At 35.4% G+C, this 27,693-nt stretch overlaps 1 protein-coding gene across 5 annotated transcripts in view; it reads right to left on the bottom strand.

Annotated features, from left to right (window-relative positions):
* Window positions 1-27,693, bottom strand: part of ATP8A1 (ATPase phospholipid transporting 8A1) — a 219,405-nt gene that overhangs the window by 116,870 nt on the left and 74,842 nt on the right. For 3 of the 5 annotated variants that reach the window (XM_073891594.1, XM_073891595.1, XM_073891596.1), the window contains 9 exons: window positions 26,237-26,348; window positions 24,513-24,678; window positions 23,027-23,154; window positions 20,299-20,376; window positions 19,254-19,342; window positions 13,180-13,224; window positions 5,332-5,404; window positions 2,740-2,845; window positions 1,393-1,475 (listed from right to left, as the gene is read on the bottom strand). In XM_073891594.1, the coding sequence (XP_073747695.1) occupies window positions 1,393-1,475; window positions 2,740-2,845; window positions 5,332-5,404; window positions 13,180-13,224; window positions 19,254-19,342; window positions 20,299-20,376; window positions 23,027-23,154; window positions 24,513-24,678; window positions 26,237-26,348 (880 nt within the window). The remainder of the gene's footprint in view (window positions 1-1,392; window positions 1,476-2,739; window positions 2,846-5,331; window positions 5,405-13,179; window positions 13,225-19,253; window positions 19,343-20,298; window positions 20,377-23,026; window positions 23,155-24,512; window positions 24,679-26,236; window positions 26,349-27,693) is intronic. The other 2 variants (XM_025887328.2, XM_025887327.2) reach the window with 1 other exon arrangement.

A 27,693-nucleotide genomic window follows, 5' to 3' on the forward strand; every position in this document is an offset into this window, starting at 1 on the left:
AGATATGGGAACAATCACTAATAGGTAGAAAGAAAATTAAGCAATTGAAAAAAACAACAACAAGGTAAGGGACTTATATTTAGGAAATAAAGGAAAAATTATCTTCAGGAAATAATTTATATCAGAAAACATAAAATTAAAAAAAGAAAAAAATTCCTGAATACAACAATGTTCAACTGTGTATACTGGTACAGGCGTAATAACAAACACTAAATCATGATTTCTTTAGTGAAATGAAACGTATATACAAAAAGGACACAGACATTAAATGCATAGTTTGGTGAAAACTGTGTTGTTTACAATGGTATGCTGGTGTAACCACCACCTTCAACGAGATATAGAACATTCCCATCACCCCATAAATTCCTTTTCCTCTCCTCTAATCCATCTCCTCCCTAACCCTGGGACAACCACTGTTCTGAATTCTACTCCCATCATCACTTTTGTCTGATCTCCAGAGTATGCACTCCTTTGTGTCTAGTTTTTTCTGCTCAACATAATGTTTTTGAGATTTATCCATGTTGTTGATGAATCCATAATTCCTTCCTCTTTATTGTTTCGATAGTCCACTGTAAGTATATATCACAATTTGCTTACCCCTTCTCTTGCTGATGGATGTTTGGTTTGTTGCCAGTGTATGACTACTCTAAATAAAGCTGCTGTGAACATTCCATTAGGTATCTGTTTGTGGACATAAGCTTTCATTTCTCCTGGGTAACTGAGTACAACTGCTGGGTCAGGTGCATGTTTACCTGTGTTAGAAAACTCTAAAAGGCTTTCCAAACGGCTCATGCCATTTTACACATCAACTAACAACATATGGGTCCTCCACTAGCTCTATATTCTCATTAACATTTGGTGCTGCAATGTTTTTAATTTTAGTCTTTTTGGTGGGTATACAGCATATCATTGTGATTTTAATTTGCATTTCACTGATGACTAATGATTTTTTTTTTGTGCTCAGTGGCCATTCATATATCTTCTTTTTTGAAATGTTTGTTCAAGTCTTTTGCATATTTAAAAAATTAGGTCTGAATACTTGTTTCACTAAAAGCTGTGATGTAATTACAAAAATATATAGTCATATAGTAATATATATTCCAGGAAGGGATAGTGAATCAAGAGAGATAAATCCTCATTTAACATAACAGAAGACAAAGTCAGTAGATATGTTCAAATGGAAGAATCAAAACAGTTATCATTTATCACATATGTTTTTGAAAATAGGAGATTTATAAATGCCTGAAGAAAGAGATAAAGTGGCTTCTTCTGAGGTAGAGAACCTCAATTTTATTATGATCCTTTGATATTATTTTATCTTTGAAGTTATGCACATGTTATTACTTTGATGAAAAAGAGACTTAAAACTAAAACTTAAAACTTAAAACTTACTGAATCTATAATCACTGAGTCCGGTGTTCTTCCAGTGAAAACAAAATTCAGTTGCTTAGCTGCTCTGACCAATGCTCCCTCATCTGTTTTAGGAAAAAAGGTGAAAGCAAATACATGGTGAGATAAAATAATTATCCCTAGTACAACAGAAATACATTACTATATTTTCTATTGAATTTTAAAAGAATTAAAATTCTGTTTATTCTGGCCCCTGTTAAAATCCATTTCTTTTGGGAAATCATATGACAATGCCAAAGGAACAAGTAGACTCATCTTAAGGTTCTGGTTCTTGTAGGGAACCAGGAATCATATTTGACTGTTAGTCAACACACCTAAGAAAGGAAATTTAAATGTACCCTTGGTCCAGAATGTTCTATAAAAAAGTTTCTCAAAATAAATGCACAAGATTGTCTTATGTTTTATACTTTTCCTCCTAAACCACTGAATGTAGAAAATCCGAATTGAGGATTCAATTTAAATGGATATAAATGCATGAAACTGTACACTTGCAACTGATGTAACACTGTGTGTCAACTCTACTCGAATTAAAAAAAGAGAAACTTGGACAAAGGAAAAAAAAGAAAAGAAATGGATATAAATGAACTGATGTTTATTTTATTATATATTACTTTCATCACCATATTATGTCAAACTTTCTAGTTGCTGAGGGTAGGGTGTGGGATAAGAAACATTCACATAGTGTCCATCCTAACAATATGAGATGTAACATTTCTTCTGCTTTTTAGGAATTTGGTACATTCTGCAAGATCACAGGTGCTGGTTTAGAATACAGTTAAAACACTTAGAAACAAAGTTCTTTAAAGTATGTTCCTTTCCTTCTTTCCTAAAATCTTGTAATCATCAAATTGCCCAATTTTACAGTGAAAATAGGTTTAAAATTAAGCCGAGGCATTAAATATTGATAACCATGCTAATACATATTTTATGGCATCCCTTTCAAGTGGTGAACTTTCTTCATCCAAATACACACACAACAAGCTCCTTGATTATCATTTCCAGAAGAGGAAAGCAAAATTGTTGTTTTCAAAGAAGGGAGGAGACCCTATTATGTGTATTAAAAAGTACTTTTTGTGTGAATTTTTTAACTCAAATTTCCATGCAATTTATGTCATATGCTAAAAATTATGTAGATAAGGTTATATATTTTGACATATATATATTTAATTCTGAAAACCAGGTTTTTCTAATTAGTAAATACATTTTTATTATCTAAAAAAACAACTTGGTTATTTTACTTTTTCAAATTAAACTGATTGTTTTCTAGACAACCTCAAATTTCAGAACAATTTTCCACTGGAAAGATACATTAAATTCCTTCCTTTGTACCTGGAGATGCTGCTTGATAAATAATCTTATCGCCTTCTCGCTCTGGTACTGCTGTGTGACAAACTGCCATCATTGTAAGAAATTCACATATTATAGGTGCAGTTGGCTGTAAGAAATAAACACGTAATTCAACCCTTTTCATTTAAACATTTTGACACTAATGACAGCAACATTACTTCATGACTATTAAGACTACAGCTGTTAGGCACTGAAGGTGTGAGGTTACAGACAACAAAGAAGCCAGTATCTGTTATGAAGAAAATATATTTTTTAACTAAAATCATTCATGCTTACACTCTTCCATTCATTTTCCAAACATTTACACAAAACAACTTGGTGTGTCAAATGAAAATAGCACAGTGTAAAAAAGTAGATAGATCAAATCCTGTTCTCAGAAGATAGGAGAAAAATTCTAAAATGCTCATTTATCTGGATCTAATTCCTGATTAGATTTAAACTTTTGGCATCTGATCTTACTGGGGTTCCACCATTTTGTATTGGGGTGATGATGGCAGGGGATTCCTCTGTAATGCTTTGTCCTTCCTCTCTCCACAAATGACAACCTTAACCTGATACATGTTTTACTAAATAAAAAGAATTGGTTGAGCTATTGCTGTGTACGATGCAATGGATTCTTACAGCCTGAGGAAGACATAAAAGTGGATCCTTTCTGCAAGGAACTTAGAGTTTATAGGAGAAAACAAGCCAGATCTTTTTTTTTTCTTTTTTAAGAACTCATGACCTTGAGATCAAGACCTGAGTTGAGTTCAAGAGTCAGATACCCAACAGACTGAGCCACCCATGTGCCCCAGAAGCCAGATCTTCTGCTGTTTGGTTCCTGATGGAGATAAATATTAAATAAAAAATATTCTTCTATGCTCTTAGGCTAAAACAAACAAACAAACTGAAAAACACATGAAGTGATTGGAAAGGTAAATCACAACATTATTTGAAAAATCTGTTTTCAGGTTAGTACAGTAGACAAAACAGACATGGTCCCTGCTGTGTGAAGCATAATTTGTGGGGAAGACAGAACACAGATAAAGACAAATATTTACTTATGGTGTGAAAGGACTATAAAGGAGAGAATGTGCAAACATCATGTAATGTATTTGGGCCAGTCTGTGGTTATTCTCAAGAGAATGTGAGATTTAAGCTGAGGTTTTAGCCTCATGAAAAACTGAGCCAAGAGCTTTGCATCAAGCAGGAATCAGGTAAGACTGAAAAGATCCTATAGGAAGGCAAGAATGAGGTGTGTTTGAGAAAATAAAAGCCAGTATGGCCTGAGGAGAAAGAAAGGAAGAGTGGCTCAGGTGAGGCTGGTGACTTGGGCAGGGGCCCGACCATTTAACTCTGTAAGGTAAGAGGGAAGCCAGAGAAAGGTTTTTTTTTTTTTTTAAATTTTTTTTTAAAGATTTTACTTATTTATTTGAGAGACAGAGAGCACAAAAGGGGGGAGGGGCAGAGGGAGGAGAAGCAGGCTCTCCGCTGAGCAGGGAGCCAGACTCGGGGCTCGATCCCACGACCCTGGGATCACGACCCAAGCCGAAGGCAGATGCTCAACCAACCGAGCCACCCAGGCGCCCCCAGAGAAAGGTTTTAAACAGGGAAGTGAGGGGATGTGATGTCCATGTCCATCATTCCCATTACCATGTGCAACAAGAACTGGAGGGGAACAAAGATGGATACAGGGAGACTGGCAAGGGCATGCTGGCAGTCTGGACTAGGGAGGGAAAGTGAGCATGAAGTAAAGAAGACATTTAGCATATATTCCAGAAGTCACTACTGACAAGGGCTTGGCCATTCTAGAGAGCTAGAGATGGACCCAGCAGGAGGTATCCAAAGCAGCTCTTAAGTTCCTAGAAAGAGAATTAAAATAGGTGATGGAGCAATTTGAACCTGAGAACGCAGAGGGAAGAAATGGTCTCGGTCCTGTGGATCCTGAACCTCATATTCTATAGAAGGCTCTCTTAAGAAGAAAGGATACAAAAAATACCTGTAAGAACACCTTGCTAGAACTCCACCCAGGGGCACAGGTTAGTAAGCCACCTGTGCTCAAGGAGCTTTTACTGAGGTAATGAGTTCAAAATTAAGTTTTGACATATTGAGCTTGAAGTGATGATGAGAAAAGGTTCTGGGGTTAAAACTCTAGGAAGCCACACCATTTGATCTGATGGAATTTTAGTAAGTATTAGTAACTTCGTAAGTACAATGGTCACATTGGATGGAAATTTCTGGAGTTCTCTTTGTATAGATTGGGCACTGGCCTACCATTTTGAGCAGGTAATTCATTTCCACAGATAGTCTGAAATGGTGAATAGTGAGCTCTTTTATACAAACAGAATTCTCTTAATTATTTAATATAAGATACTTTGAAAAGATAGAATATTGATTAACAAGAATTTCAAAACTAAATTCCTAACAGCCATGAATTTGTGTGGGACAAGTAAGAAGGATTTAACAATAACAGATTTTGGTAAGTATTAAAAAGGATCACAAAACTAAAAAAAATATATAAACATGGAAGATAATTCAGGGTTACTCATTAGCTTTCACTCATTAACAAAAAGATAATAGTTTTATGTTGCTTACATGATTATTTTGGAGGTTTTCCAGCAATGACGAATCACTAAATGTTTTCTCATCTCCGAACTGTGAGCTCTGCCTGAAGGGGAAATTGGAGCAAACCTGGTTCATTTATATAAGCCACAGATCTATTTGTAACTTACTTCTTAAGTAAATCATTATGCCTGCAAACCTTTAATAGATTAAATATAACTTAGTCTGCATTTCTAGATAAGATACCATAGATTTCATAACTGAACCATATATTATTTTCAAGCATTCTAAAACGTGATAGACTTCCGCAGTGTAATAAAAAAATAGTATTTTAAAGCTCATTTTTCTGGAGTGGAATTACACTGTAGCCACATGAAGCTTAAAAAGATTTTTTAAAAAGTTACAACACTGCTAAAATACCTAGAGGTGAATTTCTAGTTCCATAATTTTTTTCAAGTTTTTAGAATTTGAGAATAAAGTAATTATAAAAAAATTCTTTTACTTTAGCCTATGAGAAATCATTATTTGTAGTGACTAACATTACATGATTATATGGAATATAAAAATATGAGCAATAAGCTTTATATATATCTTATCAACATCAATTAGAAATATTTGATATATTCATGTATATGTTCCGCACATATAAGAACAAATCATAAAAATGTATGGGATTTTTTGTGTTGGGGCTATCTTCAGATGAGCAAACACTTATGCATGTCATATGAAATAAATGGATTCAGAATTGCCTCTATAATCTAACTATTACGAATCTCATGGCCATGCAATTTAATACCAAAATGTTGAGATTAAAAGAACATGGAACACATAAGTGGGAACGTCAAACCCAAAGGGTGTACTTTGCAATGTTCAGTGAAAATATATACATCTAAACTTTTGTGCATAGAAGAAAATTCTAGAATTAATTCACCAAGGAAAAATAATATGTCCAATACTAAATAGCTGTAGCCGAGAAAGCTTTTGATCATAATTTTTAAGTTACAGAGTATTATCAATGCCGAAGTGCCAAATATCAAGAGTTTCATATTTTTAAAGCCAGCAGTTGGAAAGGAAGGAGAAATCACTGAAGAAAAAAAGAATCTGAAATAATTAAACATACACAGTGTCAATGAAATATAACCAAAGAAGGAAGTTAGAATGTTTATAATAAGATACATCTTTATTTACATGTAGTAGTTTGATCTATTAATTCTGAGGACTGTAAAATAGTACATCTTCATTAGCATGCAGTAATTTTGAATTCTTTCAAAACATCCCTAGGAGGCAGAATAAATACGTAATTACTCTTCCTCTAGTTTTAAAGATGGAGGGAAAAATCCAAGATCTTTTAAATATTTTCTTTTAATTTTACTTATTTTTGAGAGAGAGAGAATGACAGAGAGAGAATGAGAGGGGGGAGGGTCAGAGGGAGAAGCAGACTCCCCGCTGAGCAGGGAGCCCGATGCGGGACTCGATCCCAGGACCCCAGGATCATGACCTGAGCCGAAGGCAGTCGCTTAACCAACTGAGCCACCCAGGAGCCCTAATCCAAGATCTTTTAAATGATTTATCAATGGGAATGCAAAAAATTCGCATACATTTCTCCTCCAAATACTATCATTTCTTAAAAAGTTTATTACTGGGGCTCCATAAAGTCTCCCTATTATTAAAATGTATTCATTAATGGTTCTTAGTTATACATTCCCTCTTATTTGTTAGATAAATTGAAATGTCAAGGAATAATCACAGTAACATCTTGCATGTGGAGGTCTATTTTCTTTCCAAAGAATTCCAGACTAAAAGCCTTCACAAATCTGAAGATATGTCTAATTAATCTCACCAGAAACCCTTATCTCATAAATCACGGTTACCATAATAGATATAACTTTCAAATGTATTTATAACAAATAACACTAGATAATGCAACTGAAATCTTTACATGGACACAATCCACCCTCCATTTACCAATGAAGCTTCTACCATGAATAATGTTAAATAAGGACTCTTCACTCAGAAAGTGACTTCTTTCCCAAGATCATAAAAACCATAAACAACTCATCTGCTAATCCACATAGCCTGGGTTGGATAACTCAGGCATGGAGCTTTCACCACTCCTCTCTAAAATCTTACAAAATGTTCACTTTTAGTAAATGTAAACAGACAAAATTAGGATGCTTGTGTCATTTCAAAGGAAGAACCAACTGGATTAAAAGTAAAAGTGATCATTTAAACTCAGTTGACAAAATTATGAATTTGCAAACTGAGCAATAAGCTTTATATATATTTTATACAAATGCAAGCCAACATCAACATTTTGTTAGATTTTTCCATAGAAATTTTCAAGTGGCACTATGCACACAAAGAGACAAAAGAAATGATGGTGTTTTGCAAGAAGGGATAAGATAGGGAGGGTAACATTAAGGTTAAGGAGAACAAGAAGCAGGTAGTCCACAATACCATGTAAATGGTAGCTTCTTGCTGGATGATTTAAAAACTATGATACAGTGTAAATAATTATTTCCTGACTATACAAAAAAATGAAGAATCCTCATGGCATTAAAAATTAACAGAAAATTCAGAATGTATATGGCTTAATCAGTATTACCTATTTTCATATATGACAATATGGGGACCTTGAAATTTTTTTAAATTCAAAATTCATGTCAACCAAGGAATCATTAGAAAAAAAGAAAAAGGAGTTGGATTCATACTTTTCACCTTAAACCAAATAAACTCCAGATGGATGAACAATTTAATAAAAATTAAGATATGGGAAAATTTTAAAAATAAGAGTGGAAAAAGCCTATGTATCACACATAATCCAGAAAACAAAACAGATAAATCTGACTGTATACAGCTAAAACATTTCTGCATAGCAAAAACTACTGCAAGCAAAATCAAAAGCCAAACAAAAACTGGGAAAAACTGCTTCCAATTCATATAATGAAGGTTAGTTTCCCTAAAATAGAAAGAACTCATAGAAACCAATATGAAAAAGATCAACAATGCAGCCCATCAACCAGATGAGGAAATATGAGTGCCTTTAAATACAAACTTCAGTTTACCCAATAATGAGAGAAATGACTGCATCAATTTAACAGAAATAAATGTGACAATTCTGTGCTGTTGTGATTATGGAAAAAGATAAATCATACCATTGCTGAGTATGAAAATTGGCAAAACTTCTAAGAACAACAACTAGGCAATTTCTACCAAAATTTAAAACGCATGTATCCCTTTGATCCAGTAATTCCAGTTCTAGTAATTTATACTAGCTATCTACCTGGTGCAAAATGTTGTATGCACAAACTCATTCTCTGCAGCACATTTTTTCAAAGATTTATTTATTTGCGAGAGAGTGAGAGCACGCATGCGTCCACGAGCGGAGGGAGGGGGCACGGGAAGAGACTCTTTAAGTGGACTGCCTGCTGAGCACGGAGCCCAATGCGGGGCTTGATCTCAGGAGCCATGAGATCATGATCGCAGCCAAAACCAAGAGTCAGATGCTCAACTAACCGAGCCACCCAGGTGCCCCTACAGCACATTTTTTTTTTTAAATAGCAAAAGATTAGAAATAACTCAAGTACTATGAAGGATGTTGCTTTAAAACATTGTGGTACATCCACATAGCAAACGCTGTACAAAAACAGGAAGCTCTTCTGATCTTGGACTGATCTCAAAGACGCACAGTGAAAAGAAAAGCTGGTATGAAACAGGGCGTATAGTATGCTTCACTCTCTGTAAATATAGGAGAGAAAACAGATACATACATGTTTATGTGTAGAACCGATCTGGAAGGATACATCTGAAATTGTTACTGCCTGCCTCCAGGAGGGGAGAGGAGTGCTCTAAGACAGGGAAGGGAGAAAAACCTTCCCCTCTTTACACCCTTGGAATTTGCAACATGTTAATGCATTATGAACTTAAATTTAAATTAAAATTAAAAGACAAGAACAAAACCCTTGTCAGCCACCTGTAATAGATGTACAGCCTACACATAAAATAGATGTATACATGATGCACACACATATACTACACACATGTTCACACTGGAAGATAAAAGTTAGTGGGGCTGTAAAGCACCATTTTTTGAAAGGATCTGCACCTCCTGCTTTTAAATGATGCTACTGGTTGCAAATCAAAATCCCTTAGAGGGAGATTTAATTTTTAGGAATGACTTTTTTCCTAAAAATTGTCATGACAGAGTCATGTCAAGTCCAAGAATATAAACAAGTGATCGAATTCAATAATATTTTTGTTAGACATCGGTTTTAACCAAAATCCTAAGACCTGCTTTTCTGTATGGCTCAAAGTGTTTCTGAAGGCAATTACAAAAGAGGTGTTTCAAAAACATTCTGTGAAACGGCTGCATCATTGAAATAAATAAATTAGCTGTCAACGTGACTACTTTGAAGACTAACATTAATTTGGATGCGTTAGATCTCATTATTATACAGTCACACCTGGAAGGATGTTTTCATGAGTCTAGCTATTATAGCAGAAAAAATAAATACCACTCATTCCATACATAATTATAGACCAGGATGAAATGAGAAAATAAATAAGACCAGAAAAATAGTACTATCCACTGATACTATGATAATACTAAGGACCCCAGTGAAATGATTAAGCACAGAACACATTAAGGAAATTCTTTTTGGAGAATCATCATCACTGGCATTAACTCCAAAAAATATATCAGAACAGTATGGACTCTATATTAAATAGTTAAGAAAAACAAATATGTTATCTGGGATTGGCTTCAAAATAATGGTGAGGGAGAGGTATAGATGACATTGGATTTTGGTGCGTATGATGGAAGTAAGTGAAAGGGTAATCTGTCTACTTTTGTTTATGCTTGAAATTTCCCACAGTAAGCATTAGGAAAAGAAAAAAAATGGCTATGGAAATATATAGTTGAAAACAATCACATCTTAAGGGCTACACGGATGCTAAGAATAAGCAGATCTTTTTTCCAATGGTAGATTTTTAATAGAAAAGAATTAATTTGTAAGGTTATATGTTAGCTTATGGGTAGTTGGCAATAACAAGAAAACCATACCAATTTTGGAGTAAGTAGCTACTGGTTGGGGAATGATCTTATCTCTGTAAACTATTTTATACTAATATATTTAAGCAAGTAAAGCTACACCCATCATCCAATTATCTTTAATGTCAAGAGGGTACGTTTGAAAATATTCTCAAGAGAGTATCACAGGTTTGCCTTCAAATTCCACTAAATATAAAATAACCTGCACACATTTAAGTGTTAAATATTGTGTGTTTTTTAAACGACATTTTTGTGGTGAATATGGTTCAGTAGGGCAGTAAAATGTATATAGGCTACAGGTCTTATGTATGGAATTTAATGAACTTCACATTGAAATGTGAAGCTGCTGACAGGCATGAACTTTGATTTTGGATTTATACAGTCATCTATACTCTCTAATTTATCCTTGAAGACCAGTGGCATGAAGATGTGGTCAGATGCCTACAGCATAGGATTCAACGAGTATCACTTTTTTCTTCTTCTTTTTTCTTTTCAGGATCACACTTTAGATCTTGGTTTCCTTGGCAAAATGAAATCAACTGGATGAGGGGTTGGGGGGAGATGCCAGATGTATGAAAGTGCAAAATTTCGCTCCCTGTGCTAACTTTTCTCAAGTCAGTTAAACTGTACCTGCTCTTGCTACCTTAACAAGAAAAGAAAAAAAAATGACATGGTAAAGATATTTTGTGCTCTAAAAGCATATAAAGTTAAGATCTGTAGGACATAAAGTGACCAGCACCTACTCTATAATCTGGCTTTCATGTTTCCTGGTTGTGTACTTTGGGGCAAGTTACTTATTAGCTTCTTTGCCTAAATTTCACCAATTTTAATATGGTCATGTCAATCACAACTCTTCAAATACATCATGAGGATTGAGTGAGAGACACCAGGGCTAACACTCTCCACGAGTATACTATGTCTAGACGTTATTCTAAGCACTTTAAAAATGGAACTCACTCGGGACACCTGGGTGGCACAGTTGGTTGAACATCGGACTCTTGGTTCCAGCTCAGGTCATGATCTCGGGGTTGTCAGGATCACCCTGAGTTGGGCTCTGTGCTCGGCACGGAGCCTGCTTGAGAGTCTCCCTCTCCCTCTGCCTGCGCCCACGCCCCATGCTCACATGCACACACACTCTCTCTCAAATAAATAAATCTTAAAAAAAATAAATAAATAAAACCAGAACTCAATCTTTACAACCTCCCTATGATGTCCACATTCTACCAGAGGAGGACAGGCAGGCAGAGAGATTAGGTAACTTTTTCAAGGGCACAAGTAGGGTCGCGGGGGGGGGGTCAGAATCCAAAGTCTGCATCTTTGACCACGGCACATGGCCAGGACAGAACAGAAGCTCAAGTAGTATTTTCCAAAAGGGTGTTTTACAAAGAGACCTTAACTAGATAATATAATATCCTCTCTTTCCAAAGGTGGTAGAAGTCACAAAACAATCTCTATTGAAAGTAGGATATTTTAAATGACCCAAGTAAATAAACAACAATTTTTTACATTTTCATTCACTCTTAATGAAAATATGCTGAAGGTAATTTCCTCTCTTAAGAATAAGATTTCTCTTAGAAAAATTGTGTATTAATTCTATACTAATGAACAGTATTTACAATTAATAGAATTATATTAATGTTACAGAAAAAAATAAATGCAGTCACAAAATTTTACTACATTCTTGAAGGATTAAATAAAAGGGAATAGCTACTGCATTAAACTTGAATTATCCACCAGCAGTAAGCAGCTTTGGAATATTTTTAAAAATGCTCAAAATTATTCAGTTGTGTGTAGGTGTCGAAACTGGATGATGCTCCAAGCAATGAGCTTAAATGTGATGATTCATCAGTTACCACAGGAATCAGTTGCCTCTGTCATTATTACGGGTATGAGTTTTGCTGCAAATCGTTATCAAATCTCCACTTTATTGAAATAAAATTCAAGTTGAAAAATATTAAATGATGTTATTGGACTTCCATGCATATTGGAAATGTGGCCAAATCATAAAACATATGTATAAACCTGAAAATAAAAATATAACCACTTCTAAAACCATAATGTGTTCTATAGTTACCAGCATTAAAAGAATCTGATTTCTGAAATTTCATTGGCCACCAAATCATGAGGAGTTAGAGAAATATCAAAATAAACTTATACAGTTCTAAATCAAAATGTAAATCCATGGAGGGGGGATTTTAAGGGAAAACAAACCAACCCCCTCAAAAGTATGGAAATTAAAACTATAAAATGCCATCCTTAATAATTCTATAATTATTTATATTCCAGTTAATTTTAGTCCTTGGTTGCAGAGTCTTCCAACATTTGTTCCAGACATTTATTTTTAAAAATGTTCATTTTCTAGCCCCGGAATAGATTTACTAAACTAATGAAAAGAGATGTAAAGGAAATTTCCACTTCTCGGTAGGTTTCAGTAGCATCTTTTTGTGGCTCCGAAGAGTATATAAATTGCAACAGAAGGTGGCAGTGCTGAGCTACAAAACATAAAACTTCCTGAGCTCTAACAAATCTTAGCTAGTTCACAGCCCAGGGACCTCAAGTTGATCATTACAGACTTTATGATAGATACATAATGTAAAACTCTAGCAAGCCTAACCGTTAAACCTAATGTTTGTAAAATGACTAAAGGTTATGCAATAGGAAATCAAGGATATTCACTGGATTTCAAGAAATAGGTTCTTTATAGCCCTCTTATCCTACCTGATCAATAATGCTCCCCACCCCCCGCAAAAGTAGTGAAATGTATTTATCAAAGCAATAAAATGCAAACCTTTTAGAGGAATCAATGAGACAGAAAGGTCCATGCAGCTTACCATTCATCAGGAGAACAGCCATAATCCTCAGGTTCAGGGACATGGCTTCAGAAAGCAAGAGGAGGGGCAGAAAGAGAGGACAAAATCATCACAGAAAGGCTGGAAACGTAAAAGCATGAATAAAGGAAGTACTGAAAGATGGATCTTGAAAAAGTTAAGAAAATGAACTTTTAGTTGATTCTGAAAGAATGGCAGTTAGTATAGTAAGTAGAACATAATTTATGGTAACTGAGCAGGTTTACAAAATTATTCTATAACAGGATAGCCAACTTGCCTCTTGACCATGGAATTTACTCATTTTATTCCTAGAATTCAATATTCACTAAGAAATATTTTAACCTAGAGGTTTAAATACATGCTAAAACCAATGGAAAATTAATTACATATTATATCATCAGAATAAAGTGTTTTAATGAAACAAACATACTAATACCCAGGAACAAACTATCACTGATACAATTTGCCAAGTACATTTTAGAAATAAATTTGACTACCATAAAATAATGGGTCTTTAAACAGATATATTAAAGTAAAAGTTAATTACATTTCTATAATTAGAAGGAACCACATTTTAAAAGATTAACTGATCCTCAAAATCTTTCACTTAAACTATAATTCACTCATTGAGCCATTTGTTATCTCAGAGAACACATTCATCAATAATTTTAATTTCATCCTTTAGCTCATTTGAGCACTGGGAAAAGTCTGACTGATGTACAGCTTTTGTTTCAACAAGCCACTCATGTATTCAGCCAGAAGATACATGGCAGAGTAGATTTTCTTTTCTTTTTGTATTTATTCTATTTTTCTTTTTATTGTTGAAATTTTTTCCAGCTTTGTTGAGATATAACTGATGTATAACTCTGCACAAGTTTAAGGTATACAACATCATCATGATTTGATACACTTATACACTGCGATATGATCACCACCACAGTGTGAGCTAACACCTCCACATCTGTCACATAATTGCCACTGTGTGTGTGTGTGTGTGTGTGTGTGTGTGTGTGTGTGTGTGTCGGGAAAATTTAAGATCTACTCTCTTAGCAGCCAGAAAAGTTTTTCTTATCTCTCATTTCTTTCACTATATATGACCATTCAATATTTTTTCTTTAAATTAAATTTATTAGCTATCGATAGAGTTTAAAAAATGCAGAGTTCAGTAATGTCAATGTAGAGTCATTCATTGTTTCTGACAAGAGCTTTCAGTGAAGTCCTTTTCACTCCCCCAGTGTCCATCCCACTCCCTCTACCCTTCCACCAAACTGGCTATGACACAAGCCTCATCAGTCGAAAGCACCTCTTCTACCTCCAAAGCATGAGACCGCCTCCAGGGCAGTATCCGTTGTCTTTAGTCCCAATGAAGGCAGTCCCCTCTACTCACTATTCTCTCTTGTACCAAATGACTTTTGTTGATGCTTGAAAGGAAGGGCTAACCAAGCCTCCTGTGGGCTGGACTCCCAGAAAAAATGATGACCTCTTGCAAAACTCTGTAGAAACTGACTGCAGCCCAGTGCTGAAGGCAATCACTTCTGATCAACCTCAAGGCTTGGACTCTAGCCGCACCCCCTCCACCCCGGACTGTACCAGGGGAGGGCCAGTGCTACCCAAGCAGAAACACTGTGCTAAGGATCTGCCAAGTTGGACGGCAGTACCCGATCTCACATCAGGGGAGGGGCAAGTGCATCTCAAGTTATATAGCTTAAAAGATGCAAAGCTCAAGGCTCAGGGTCCCTTCTCCTGGGTCGGGTCCAGCCCTGGCAAATGCTATTCAGCATGTGATGAGCAGCAGGAGACCCACACACCTGTTACTGCACCTGTCTGCATGAGTTTCCCCAGGACTGCTGCTGGGGCAGCTCTGGTGTATATGTGCTATTTGGTCATCTGCCTTTGTGTGCATGTCAATACTGCTGTATCTGCCTGGGAAGTTCTTCACTTAATCAAACCCATTCTTACATCTCAGCTCAAGGATCACTTTCTTCCAGAGCAGTCCCTGACCTGCCTGATTTGATCAAATCCCCACCACAGACTCACGTGGACCTCTGTACTGTGTTTTATCTTTGATTACTTAATTAACATCCATTAACCCCCAATTAGACTATAAATTTTAGGAGGGCAGAAACCATGTGAACTTTGCTGATCATTACAATCCCATCATTTAACAAAGTGCCACATACACAGAAGGAGATAAAAATATTTGTTGAAGCATATAAATAAACAAATGAATGGTGTTTACCCAGCTCTTACCATGGTGGGCAGTAAGATAAATTTGTTGGGTATAATCTAGACCTCGGGGCTAAGTTTTATGGTAATTGTGAGGTTTCTTGTGATGAATCTCTTCTCAGTTTGAAGTACTGATCCTTTCAGCAAACATATTACTAAACAAAATATGGTCATGTTAAGCGGTTCATATATCATATTCATATATACATACAGATTGCTTTTAAGAAAATTTATCTTTTACATACAGGGAAAATGTCAATGAAATGTTTGATTAAATGACTAACGCAACAAAAATCACTCTTTAGTTGGCTTACTAGAATTTTTTTTTTTTTAACTTTAGAGACTGTACTGTGTAAAGCTTTGCCCAGCTCATCACCTCATTCTAATAGTAAGGTCCAAATTACCGACAAAGATTACACTTAGGATTATAGTCTATTATATTCGCTGTATTGAGAGTCCTAGCTAGTGAACATAAAAGCCTCCTTACCCATTCCTGGTATTCCAGTTACTTTGATAAAACTGACTCATTCCCTACAGGAAGGAATTTGCTGAAATGATACTTTAACAAATGTTTAACAGAATTTCTAGTTTGTAATAAGTTAAATTTAGAAATGACATCAATTTACATTTAATCAAAGATCTAATGAAACAATCTAGTAAGTTTAAACACAGTAGTATCTCTGACAAAGTTGAACTCTACAAAATAATCATCGCTGCTAAGTATGTACAAATCTTTATTTTGTTGCCCATCACGAATCCAATTTGGGCAGTGGTTATGTGAAATTAGGGAAAAATTACCAAGATTAAATTTTGAAGCACTGTTTTAAATGTTAAATATTATCTTCTTCCAAACCTAAGGAATACTAGACAAAAATGAAGACACTTCAAGTCTTGTTCTCAAACCCATAAAAGCCAACAGAACTCACCTCTGACTCTACCTAGGGTAAAACTAGGCTTTATCTTACTTCTTAAAAAATGTTGAACAAGGATCAGTTCTGAATTTGTAACCCCAAAAGCATTTGTTAGTTTATGAAAATGTGGGGTGTTCTCCTTTTCCTGGTTTATCCTAGGGGGATAAACACCATGCTTTCTTCTGTTAGAGTTGAAGGTTCGTGTGCATAATAGTTCCCCATATTAAACAAGTGTTAACACTGCTACCGTGCAAATGGGGATTGCAAAACCATGTTATTACCCTGTCTGGCTTCCGATAACCCAAGAGTGGCCAGAGGAAATTCCCACAGAAAGATGGCTGACAGTATTTACTTTTCTTGCTGAGTTTGATGGAATTAACGAACAGTGGTGTGTCTCTTACTGTAAACACCTAAGCATCTGAAGTCTCCTGTATCAACAACTTCCTGTATCAGCCACTCTCTACAATACAATGCTGACATCCCAAATGTCCATCAGGATGTTTGGGGGAGGGGATGTTGATAAAAAATCAGGGTGAAGGATCCTAAACACACATACACAACACTACATGATTACTGAAAGCAGTTTAACAACTCGCTTCACTCAGCAAGCCTTCTGGTATTCTCAAAAACATGATATATCACCCAAGAAAGAAATGTATTTCTATCTATATAGTTAAGATTTGCAAACAAAGGAACAACTTTTATTTCTAAAAAAACATGCTTTTGTTTTTTAATTAATTTTATTTTATTATGTTAGTCACCATACATTATTACATCATTAGTTTCTGATATAGTGTTCCATGATTCATTGTTTGCGTATAATACCCAGTGCTCCATGCAATACGTGCTGCCCTCCTTAATACCCATCACCGGGCTAACCCATCCCCCCACGCCCCTCCCCTCTAGAACCCTCAGTTTGTTTCTCAGAGTCCATAGTCTCTCATGTATGTTTTTTTTTATATCTAGAATTTTATACCTGGAAAACAACTTCAGAGATCATCTTATCTCACTATCCTCATTTTAAGGAGTTTGGAATATTTGAAAGGAATTATTGATAGTTACATGGTAGATGAGTGACAAAGCTAAGACTAGAGGTCATGTCTCATGGCTGCACCTCAATATTAAGAGATGTTATCTGCCCAAGAGGAAATTTGTTTTACTGGAAACTTAATCTAAATGATGACAGTTCTTAACTCTTAATACTACTTTAATATTTACCAATCTGAAACCCACCCTATCATATAATGGTTGTTAGTGATACTATCACCAATAGATCCAGAAAGAACACTACTCTTTAGGACTACTGCCCGAAAGTGTTTAAGGGCTTGTTGCAAGAAGAAGAAAAAAACTTGGAAAAATGCAGGAGGAAGGCTAGATCTCATTCTATCTTTCTGTTCTGATTTCACAATCAATATTTGCTCATTTGAAAAACTTGCTTGTTCAATTGGAAACTGGCAAAATAAAAAAAAGGATGTCAAGTATCAAACACACCACTCTCAAATTCACTTATCAATGCAGAATTTCTGTAAAAACAATCTTCATAAATCTGTCAGCAAGTATAATACAACAAATGTTGTATTATATACAACAAATATATAATAAATAGAATCACCATAGGCCTTTCCTTCTCTTGTGGGTCAAATACACATGACGTCAAAAAGTGTGTCTGCATCACCCCCTCCACAGCAGCTAACCAAATTACAAGGCTGGTAGCTATTGGTGGGGAGGAGTAAGGACAGCCTTTTCTAGGGGAGGTGGGGTAGTCTCAGATAGAGGAAAGATGCAAAATGGCATGCAGCCCTGGAAACAGTAAGTGTGCTTCTTAAATTAACAACCCGTCTTGGCAAGTGTGAAAAAGCCATTCAATCAAAGGTCTTTTCGGCTTCATTTACACACACAGTTTGAAGTCCATTTTAGTCACACTCTCTGCTAACTGAAAGAGTAAGGGTATCTGCCTCCATCTCCTCTTTGTAGACCCTTGTATAGGAGAGAACCTTTTGCTTTTAGAATTTTTTACCAAATGGTTATTTATTTCTAATTTTAACTAAGGCATTTTCAAAATTCAATACATTATTTTTATACTCGCTTATGGTTTGGAGACAGAGTGTGAGTGGGGAAGAATGAGTACAAACCAGAAAACCCCAACACAAGTGCCCCTGCTTCAATGGCTAAGGGATCAGTATTTCCCAGTCTCACCTATAGATAAAGATAGTTGGAAAATTTGATAATAGTCACGGTCAAGGTCACTCCAACCAAGGAAAGTTTCATCTTTTGATCACATCCTTTTAGGAAATGTACAGATTAATTTTCTCACATTGTCCTAAAAAGGTATTTCAAAAAGAAGGCTTTTGAACGATTTAGGTAAACATAACTACAAAAAAGAAATAAAAGGGTTCTTAACAAGCATATTCTAAAGGACATCAGGAACCTGATAAAAGTTTCTGAGGGTATTCATTAGACCCTAGATTTAAGAGTTTCGTGTTCCTACCTCCTTCCCACCATCAGAAATTTAGATTGCTCTGTGACCGCAAAGAGGGGAGATAGTATAAGAAAAAACAAACTAAAGGGATAACTATCATAGAAACAACAGTATTTTAACTTGAAAACTGGACACTCTGCATGTTATTATGATGTTGTACTCTAACTCCATGGCAATGTAGAGGGAACTGTATTTTTACTTCATGACCAGAGCCAGATAGAGACCTTTAGCAACTCTAAACATGGAAAATCTACTGGGTAGAACCTCCACCTCATAGGTAATTCCAAATGAAAAACAACTTCAAACTATAACACAAAACATACATGTATGCTGAAGTCAAAACAGGGGCTTTTTATGTTGAAAAAAATTTCCCCTAATAAGAATTCTCAAAACACACCAAACTATTAGCACTAAATAAATGTGTGTTTCACATTCTAAATAAAGGGAAAAAAAAAACTCACCCATAAGCAACTCCAGCTATGGTGCACTTCTTAAACTGCATTACATTGCAGGTCAGAGTACCAGTTTTGTCAGAAAATATGTATTTTACCTAAAAAAAAGTTTAAAATTTCTCGTTAAAATTTCAGAAGTCTTTTTATGCCAGTCTCTCACAGAGGGGGAAAATACCCCTTAAAAAAAATTTTTTTTTATCAATCTTGTTATATTATAGGGGCACAATGCCATTAACTGATGATTTTCTTCATATTAAGGAATATGTTCAACTTTTTTTTATTTTAGTACTTTAGCAATGAATCCTTTCATATATGAACAGTAAAGACTATCAAGATGGTTAGAAAAACTGCAGCCATACAGAAATATGCCTTGACATAGTTGGAATTTCCACTAGAAAGTGCCACTACTGTTACTTAACATTTATGGAGCACTAAAACATCTACCAGGATTTCTCAACATAATAATTACAGAATTAGTAATGGCTTGTGCAATCAACTTCATATAACATCCGGATTGGTAAGAAAAAGGATAATTCTGGCCGAAATGTTATTTGAAAAGTAAGAGTTAGCAAATGGCAAAAATACAGAATAAGAATTTTTCCTGAGCTAGTATGTAAATATGGATTACAAAGATACACATATATGTGAATACAGTGTAAATTATGAATCTAAAATTCCTGTTTGATTACTTTCATACTTTGACTTACACAGCATCAGCGATCAAGTTAGTTTTTTCTTCCTTTCTGGTCAAAAGCTATGAGCAATTTTAATACTGAGGGTTTATCACTCAAAAATAGCCAATACTTGACTAGTAATCAGATTATATACTGAAGGAAATCCCTTAGTGCAATACCTTATCTGAGAGCAAAATAGGTTTTACAAGAGGTTTTTAAAACTTCATTTACTAAAAATGATAATTATGTACCAATGTATTTATGATTATTCAAATAATGGAAAATTAGGAGCTGTCAATTCATATGAAGTTGCCACATATGGCAGAAATTACAACGAATCTGACTTCCCATTTAACGTATCAACAAGAAATTCGGTTTACCTGGCCAAGTTCCTCGTTCAGATTAGATGTTCGAGCCATAGCAGCAGTGTCTGTGGGTTCATAGTGCATGTCGAGATCCTTTTTTTTTAAATAAAAGAAATTACTAAATGCAACTGGTAACAAGAGATTACTGAAATTTTATTTAACTAGTGAGCTATAATACGAAACCACTCTCATATCTTGTCATCTTATACCATTTCAGTTGATTTTCCTGAGAAGTACTCGGTATAGAATATTATATTTCACAGTAAGGGCAGGACAGCCTGGCAGTTAGAGCATATCTCTGCAATCAGGCAATCTTGATTTTTCCATGATTCTACCATTTTCTAGATATGTGACCTGTGGTAAGGATTAAATAATGTACACGAAGTGCTTCCTCAAGTGTCTGACACAATATAAAGTACTTAATGTAGCTAAAATAAGAGCAGGTAACATTGCTCAAATAATTAAGATTTTTAAACCCCTAGAAAAAGTACCTAAGAGATTCTATCTGGTTCTACTTTCTTGGCTCAAGTTCCTTCCACTGTATATACTTGAAAGCAGAAGGAGTGCACTTCTCAAAACCCAAACAAAAATGTACAGCTTTTGTATCAATTTGTGCTTGTTTTGTACCCAAACATTATGAGGCTTGACTATTAAGCCTGTAAGAATTAGTATTTTTCATAGTACACCATTCTATTGGCAAGTCAGGGTTTACTGATTTTCACATGTCAAAGGAAAGGACAAATCTGATCTTTCCCACATTTGCATTTCAGACTGATCAGCGTCAGTTCTGAAGAAGGTTGTTGACTTGTAGGTGCCATGTTTTAAGAAGGATATTAAACAACTGAGCAATGTTCAGAGAGGAATGAATGGAACAGGGAGTAAGTTGGAAATCAAGTCTAATAAGGAACAGAAAGAGATGGAGGAAGATGTGATAGAAGAATAGGCATAGTAGCCGAGGTCTTTTTTTGTTTTTGTTTTTTTAAAAAGATTTATTTAGAGAGAGAGTGTACGCGTGCGAGTGGGTGGGGAAGGAGAGAGAGAATCTCAAACAGACTCCGCAATGAGCACGGAGCCCGATGCAGGGCTTGATCTCATGACCCACATGTGATCATGTGAGATCACAACCTGAACTGAAACCAAGAGTGGGATGCTTAACCGACTGAGCCACCCAGGCACCCCCAGCTGAGTTCTAATACTTTGCAAGGCTATCATTCAGAAACACGATTAGACATTTTCATAAAAGATCAGGCAGAACCAGTATCAAAGGGGGGCAGTTATTAATCTCATTTCCACACACAGAAGAGCTGTCTGGTGAGAGGAGAACTGTCAGCAATGTTATAGAATCTCTGTATAATAGAAAGGTGGTTGAAAAGGATAAGCCTGCTGGGTTGCTCCAACACTCAAATTATGTCATTATTTGAAGCAAATATTATTTTTGAAAATCCAAGTAAAAAATAATGAAGTGACTATTTGATTTTCAAAATGAGTCACCTTATGGTTTCTTATTGTAAAGTGGGACACCTCAAAAGGTTTTAATTTTATTTACACAAATTTTATTACATAATTTTTCAGCAACACATTTCCTGCATGAAATAAGCCACAACTGCAGCTCATTTTAGATTTCTAAATTATACTGGTCTTCTACCAATGAATTAGGCAATTTGACAGCTGAGGTGGATCATTTACCATGGGAAGGTAATGAGCAGTGGCAAAAGTATTACCAGTTATATTTTTAAAAATCCTAATATTGTTCACTTGAAAGAGTTTTAAATAACTTAAAAAGATAACATCAAAAGATAATACCAAAATTTCCCAAAATAAAAGAAGAATTAAACTTTCTGGCAGATTAAGTCTGAAGGCTTATTTAATTTACATAAATTCATTAATTTTAACTTTGGTAAAATGAAACAACAACACATTTTATAAACAAAATATTCAGGAAACAGATATCTAGCACATTTTTCCAAGATTAAAAAAAATTTGAGAAGAAAAATATTAAGCATAGCTGAATTTGTTTACAGTGGGGAAAAATAAACTACATAGGTATATAAACCATGACAGACAGCAGTGAATACAGTAGTATTTCTACAGTACTCAATTGTTTAGGAGGCTGTTTGCTATGTTGTGAGATTCCTCTGCTCTATATTACCACCATGAGAAGCTGGTAAAGCATGTTTTATCATTCCTATCTAAAGGCCCAGGAAAATAAGTCTCAAAGAATTCAGGTGGCTTGGCAAAGTTCACACAGCTAGTAAATACAGAACTACAACAATAAACCAGGTATTTTAACTCCAAAGCTCATGGTTCTCCTTTTCCCCAAGACACACTATATAACCCAGAATAGGTTTCCTTAACTGGAGACCTAGTTTCCCAGAATGTCCGGTCTGTAAACTTGTGTGATTCTGAGATAAAGAGTTTTTGCTATTGATTTTTACATGTCAAATGACTTTGTTATAATTATATTAGAGTCAAAAATATTTTGAAATGTCATCTTGCAGTCAATAAAAGGTAAGGTATAATTAAAATTTTGTTTCTGAGAGATCAAAGGACACTATGAGGCGGGGTGCCCGGCTGGTTCAGTTGGCGGAGTGTGCGACTCTTGATCATGGGGTCATGAGTTCTAACCCCACATTGGGTGTAGAGATTACTAAAAAAAAAATTAAGATCTTCAAAGACCCTATCTCCCCGCCAAAAAAGACAAAACATATATTTAGAATGATGAAAAATAATAATTCATATTTACCCAATTTATGAAGTATGCCTGGGTAAATTTCACCACTTCTAATGTAACCAACAAGCTGATAGGAATGAGATTGTTGAAAAGGATGATGAAGGTCAAGAAATTCAGTCCAAAATTATTAGCACCACCATCTGTTGGGGGAGGTGGGAAGAAAGTCATTTGTAGTTTTATAGATTTCATTTGCATTGACCAGAACTTTAGCCTAAAAAAATTTTACATATTATACAACATGTCTAGATAGTTCGGGAGGAACACTGTGCTGATAGCATAACCTTATTCTCAAATACATTGAGGATGGAGCAGCACTTTCTGTGTTCCGTATGTTGTTAGTACTATTAAGAACCTATTTTGGCTTATTAAGAACGAAGGAAAGCACTGCTCAGTATTTCAAATCCTGTTCCAAACAGGAAGTTTGGGACAGTTTTGTGGGTTTATAAATGTAAACTCTCCATTGGGCAAAATCACTGTTATGTAAATTCTTAAAAAGCACTTCTGATTTAAAGCATGCCTTAAAAGCAATCAAACAAAACAGCAGCAAAACTAACCCAAATAGCAAAAACAATGTAGGGCTGTACCCTAGGCAAATTATACCCTTCCTCTTCAATAATGAAAATAGAACCACTATGGCAGACACACTGTAAAGTATCTGAAGAAACAAACTAATGGGAGTCCTAACAGTTCTAATGTTGAGATAGTAAATCAATGTAAAAAAAAGTTGGGGTAGCCACAAACTAAATCAATATGATAAAAACTGAAAAAAAATCAATTTTGCTACAAGGTTTACTAGAATTTGCTTTCACGCTTTTGGAAATTAAGTATTTATTGGTTAAGTACTCAGGGCACGTATTGCATGGAGCACTGGGTGTTACACGCAAACAATGAATCATGGAACACTGCATCAAAAACTAATGATGTGCTGTATGGTGATTAACATAATAAAATAAAATTTAAAAAAAAGGCAATGCAAACTTATTTTCCAGAAATATTCAGGGATGGTACATCCCCACCATAGTAAAAGGATAGATAGTCCAAAAAGAACCTATTTAATTGGATTTTCCCTAAGACAAGATGACCATTAACATGGAATTTACTGCATTCATGAGTTCAAATGAAAGTACAGTAAATTTAAACATTTTACCAGCATGTGCTTTAAATATAATCAATCTGCTTTATTCACTGGTAGCTATCTAACCGCTTGTATTAAAATATTTTTAAAGAACAAATAACATTCACAAAAATAATATTAATAACCTATCATTTTATACTACTCTAGAGTAATCATTATATTTTTAAGGATTCTGAAATTTTAGAGACTAACAACATTTTACTTTCTTTTACTGGAAATTGCATTGAAAAATAAAATTAAATGCCCAGTTATTGTGGCAATAAGGTTTTCTTTTTAGGAATTATAGGAAATCCCATCAGCCGTGAAACAAATACATGTTTTAATGAAAGAAAAAATAAATACCATAGGCACTTTAATGCTTACAGTTTAGGTTGAGATACCAGTCCTTCCCAGAATGCCTCCGATTCCAAATGGCTGAGCCCACAGAACAGATAAGAGACATGGCAATTAAGATACAAAATAAAATCAAAATTTGTACATTTGTAATCCGTTCCACATTTGAGAGTTTAAGTGGTGGACTTGTTGAATTCTGTAAAAAGAAAGAAGATGAACAATAAAAAATGTGTACAAATCGATTTAGTAATGTGTATTTGGTATTTTGATGAAGATGACAAAGTCAGTCACAACTCAAAATCTAGACATGGGTAGGCACCTGAAAATCGTACAGGAAAAAAATCACAGATGTCATAAGCTGTCAAATGTTAACCACCTTTTTTTTTTTTTTCCTAAAGGCCACTATACCACCAAGCCTTTTTCTAGGATGTAAAACAATAATAAGAAGAGAAGGAAATAATACTTTTAGAGACATAACTTTTGCTTGTGGCAGGAAGATGAACAAGGCATTACTTGACTACTTAAGCAAAGAGGATAGATGAATTTAACAGCTCAGCTCAGGAAGAGAGACAGAGGAGGTGGCCTACGCACCCATAACCAGAGACCTGGAAGTTCCAAAGTAGGCTTAAAGGATCTCTGGTTTCCAGATTTCTGGTGGCATTCAGTAACAGCAACAATCTAAGTAGTCCTGGCTATAAAGAATAACAGAAGTAAGTTTCCTTAGCTGTGGTTAATGATAAAAGCGATCATGCTACATCACTGCTAACCAAGGCATCCATGGGACAGAAAATTAAACATCATCATAGATATAAAATAATGGTTTACAGAATTTATAAAATGGTTAAGGGTAGAATCATTATGGTTAGGGTAGAATCATTAATAGCAGTCCCATATGCCTGTCAATAATGTCTCCATGACTTTACAGTTTCCAAAGTTATCAGACCTTAAAGCAGATTTTCATTTAGTATCTTAAAATAGTTTTGCCCACCCATCTAACCCCTGAACACTCATGATATTATGACAGAGAAGAAGCATCCTCAGGCACGTGTAAACATTACAAGTGCTAAGACTAAAGCTGATTAGAAATGGCTTAACATAAAAATGCTACCAAAAAAGGGTCAACATTTGGCTCACAAATTCTTCTTTTATTTTTTTAATTTTGTTTTAAAGATTTCATTTATTTATTTGACAGAGAGAGACAGCAAGAGAGGGAACACAAGCAGGGGGAGTGGGAGAGGGAGAAGCAGACTTCCTGCCAAGCAGGGAGCCCGATTCAGGGCTCCATCCCAGGACCCTGGGATCATGACCTGAGCTGAAGGCAGATGCTTAACGACTGAGCCACCCAGGCGCCCCCCCTTCTTTTAATTTTACGAAAAAATGAAAACAGTTCTAAAATTTGATCACTGTATTAAAATAAAATTATAAGACAAACACTTTAATGTAGAGCACTCATAGCATATAGACAACTAGTATCTACCACTGCAATGGTGAGTAAATGTTGCCAGAGGACCGATACAAAAAATCATTAAGAGTTCATGCAGTGTTGATCTCTGATGAAACTTTCCCATATTCTTGCATGCATGAGCCATTTTATGGCCCCAAACACTGAAGAACGAGATTCTGAATGTACAGAGTGGGGCTCTGAAATCTGTGACAGATGGTCTGCTATGTTTGGGACTACTGCATAGAGAGCTACAAATAGTGCATTTTCAAGAGAATAGGTCCACAAGGTTTTCATAGATAAAAAATCCCACCTGCATCAGCTTGGTGTCATGTCCAGTGTAGACAACTATTCCATGAACCCACTGTGTATTTCTCAACTGGGCGCCTCGAAGAAGAATCTGATCTGCTCCCAGGGGGACAGTGCTATGATAGATGATGTTGACATTAGAAACAACATTTTCCAAAATGCTTAAGAATTCTATGGCTACTACATAGTTCCAATGAAGGTTCTGCTATTAAAATAGCCCTTCTCACATTTACTTTATTTTTAGAAAAGAAGTAATTTTCCTACCAGTAAGAATAATATTTTTTTTACACAAGGACAGCTAGAGGGAAGCATTTCGGTTGCTTCTCCCTAGCACCCAACCAGCCATTTCCTACAACTTCACAATCCAAGATAGTAGGCAATGTTTTGGAATTCAGAGGCTAATTTTCAAACCTATTTAAGACTTATCCTGATTTAGTAAGTCTGTTTAGGTTTCTGAGATGTTTGGAAGTGGTGAGGTTAGGGGATCTGCTCCCCCTCCCACACCTAATTAAAAATAGCTTTGTGCATAATAAAGGTTCAAAAAATAGACAAGGCAAGGTAAATACACAGATCTCATCATACATTTACATTGCCATCCCCACCCTACAGACATAAATCCTGTATTTAAAATCTCTAGGGTAATTTTTTGTATTTGAATTTCAATTCTCCAAGAACTGTGAATAAGTTTCTAATCAATGATAAGCATCTAACAAGTCTTAAACTTTCTTCTGAAATGACAGCAAATTGAGGATACCCATCCCATTTCATTTAAACCACATTTTTTCATGAATAAAGGCCAAATTGGGTCTTTTGTGGGTTCTTGGTAAAACTACCCACTATGGTAGGTTGTTGGTTGACACAACCTCACACAGAGATATCAGAACAGTACAAGTTATCACAGATATAGTGGGATTCTTGATGGAAATGTACTATACAAGATGTAACAGTTCAAGGATTCCTATCACTATGTCTTCATTTTAGTATAAAAAAAGCAAGAAAGAAATGTCAAATATAAAGAAAAATACATTAAAAAAAAAAAAACTTCTGGAAAAAGAAGGAAACCTCCTAAGAAAAGTCTCCAGAGAACACAGAACTTCTTGGCCAGTAGAGACAAAGTGAGGTTGAATCTTTCATTTTTGGGGGGCTTTTATGGTCTGGTAGGTGTCTAAAGCTAGTAGTGGCTTGGGCCTTGGACCTTCTTTCAGGAGCTATGCAAGGGTCACTGGCTCAAGTGAAATCAATCCAGATGGGTGGGTAATAACAGCACCTGAAGGCCTCTACTTAGAGAAACCCTTAGGAAACAGTGTATGTCAATTTAGAAAAAGAATCCAGCGTCTATAATTCTCATTCTTTCTGTAGAAGAGCATGCCTTTCAGACCCATCTGGAAGGGAACCCCTCTTGTGTATATCTCAAGATTTGGGGTGCACTTCAGAGTTGGGAGGGAACCTTAGGTCTAAAGC

This window comes from Callorhinus ursinus, unplaced genomic scaffold (assembly GCF_003265705.2).
Source record: "Callorhinus ursinus isolate GAN/ISIS: 27379988/994484 unplaced genomic scaffold, GSC_fseal_2.0 scaffold4, whole genome shotgun sequence".
NCBI classification, from domain to species: domain Eukaryota; kingdom Metazoa; phylum Chordata; class Mammalia; order Carnivora; family Otariidae; genus Callorhinus; species Callorhinus ursinus.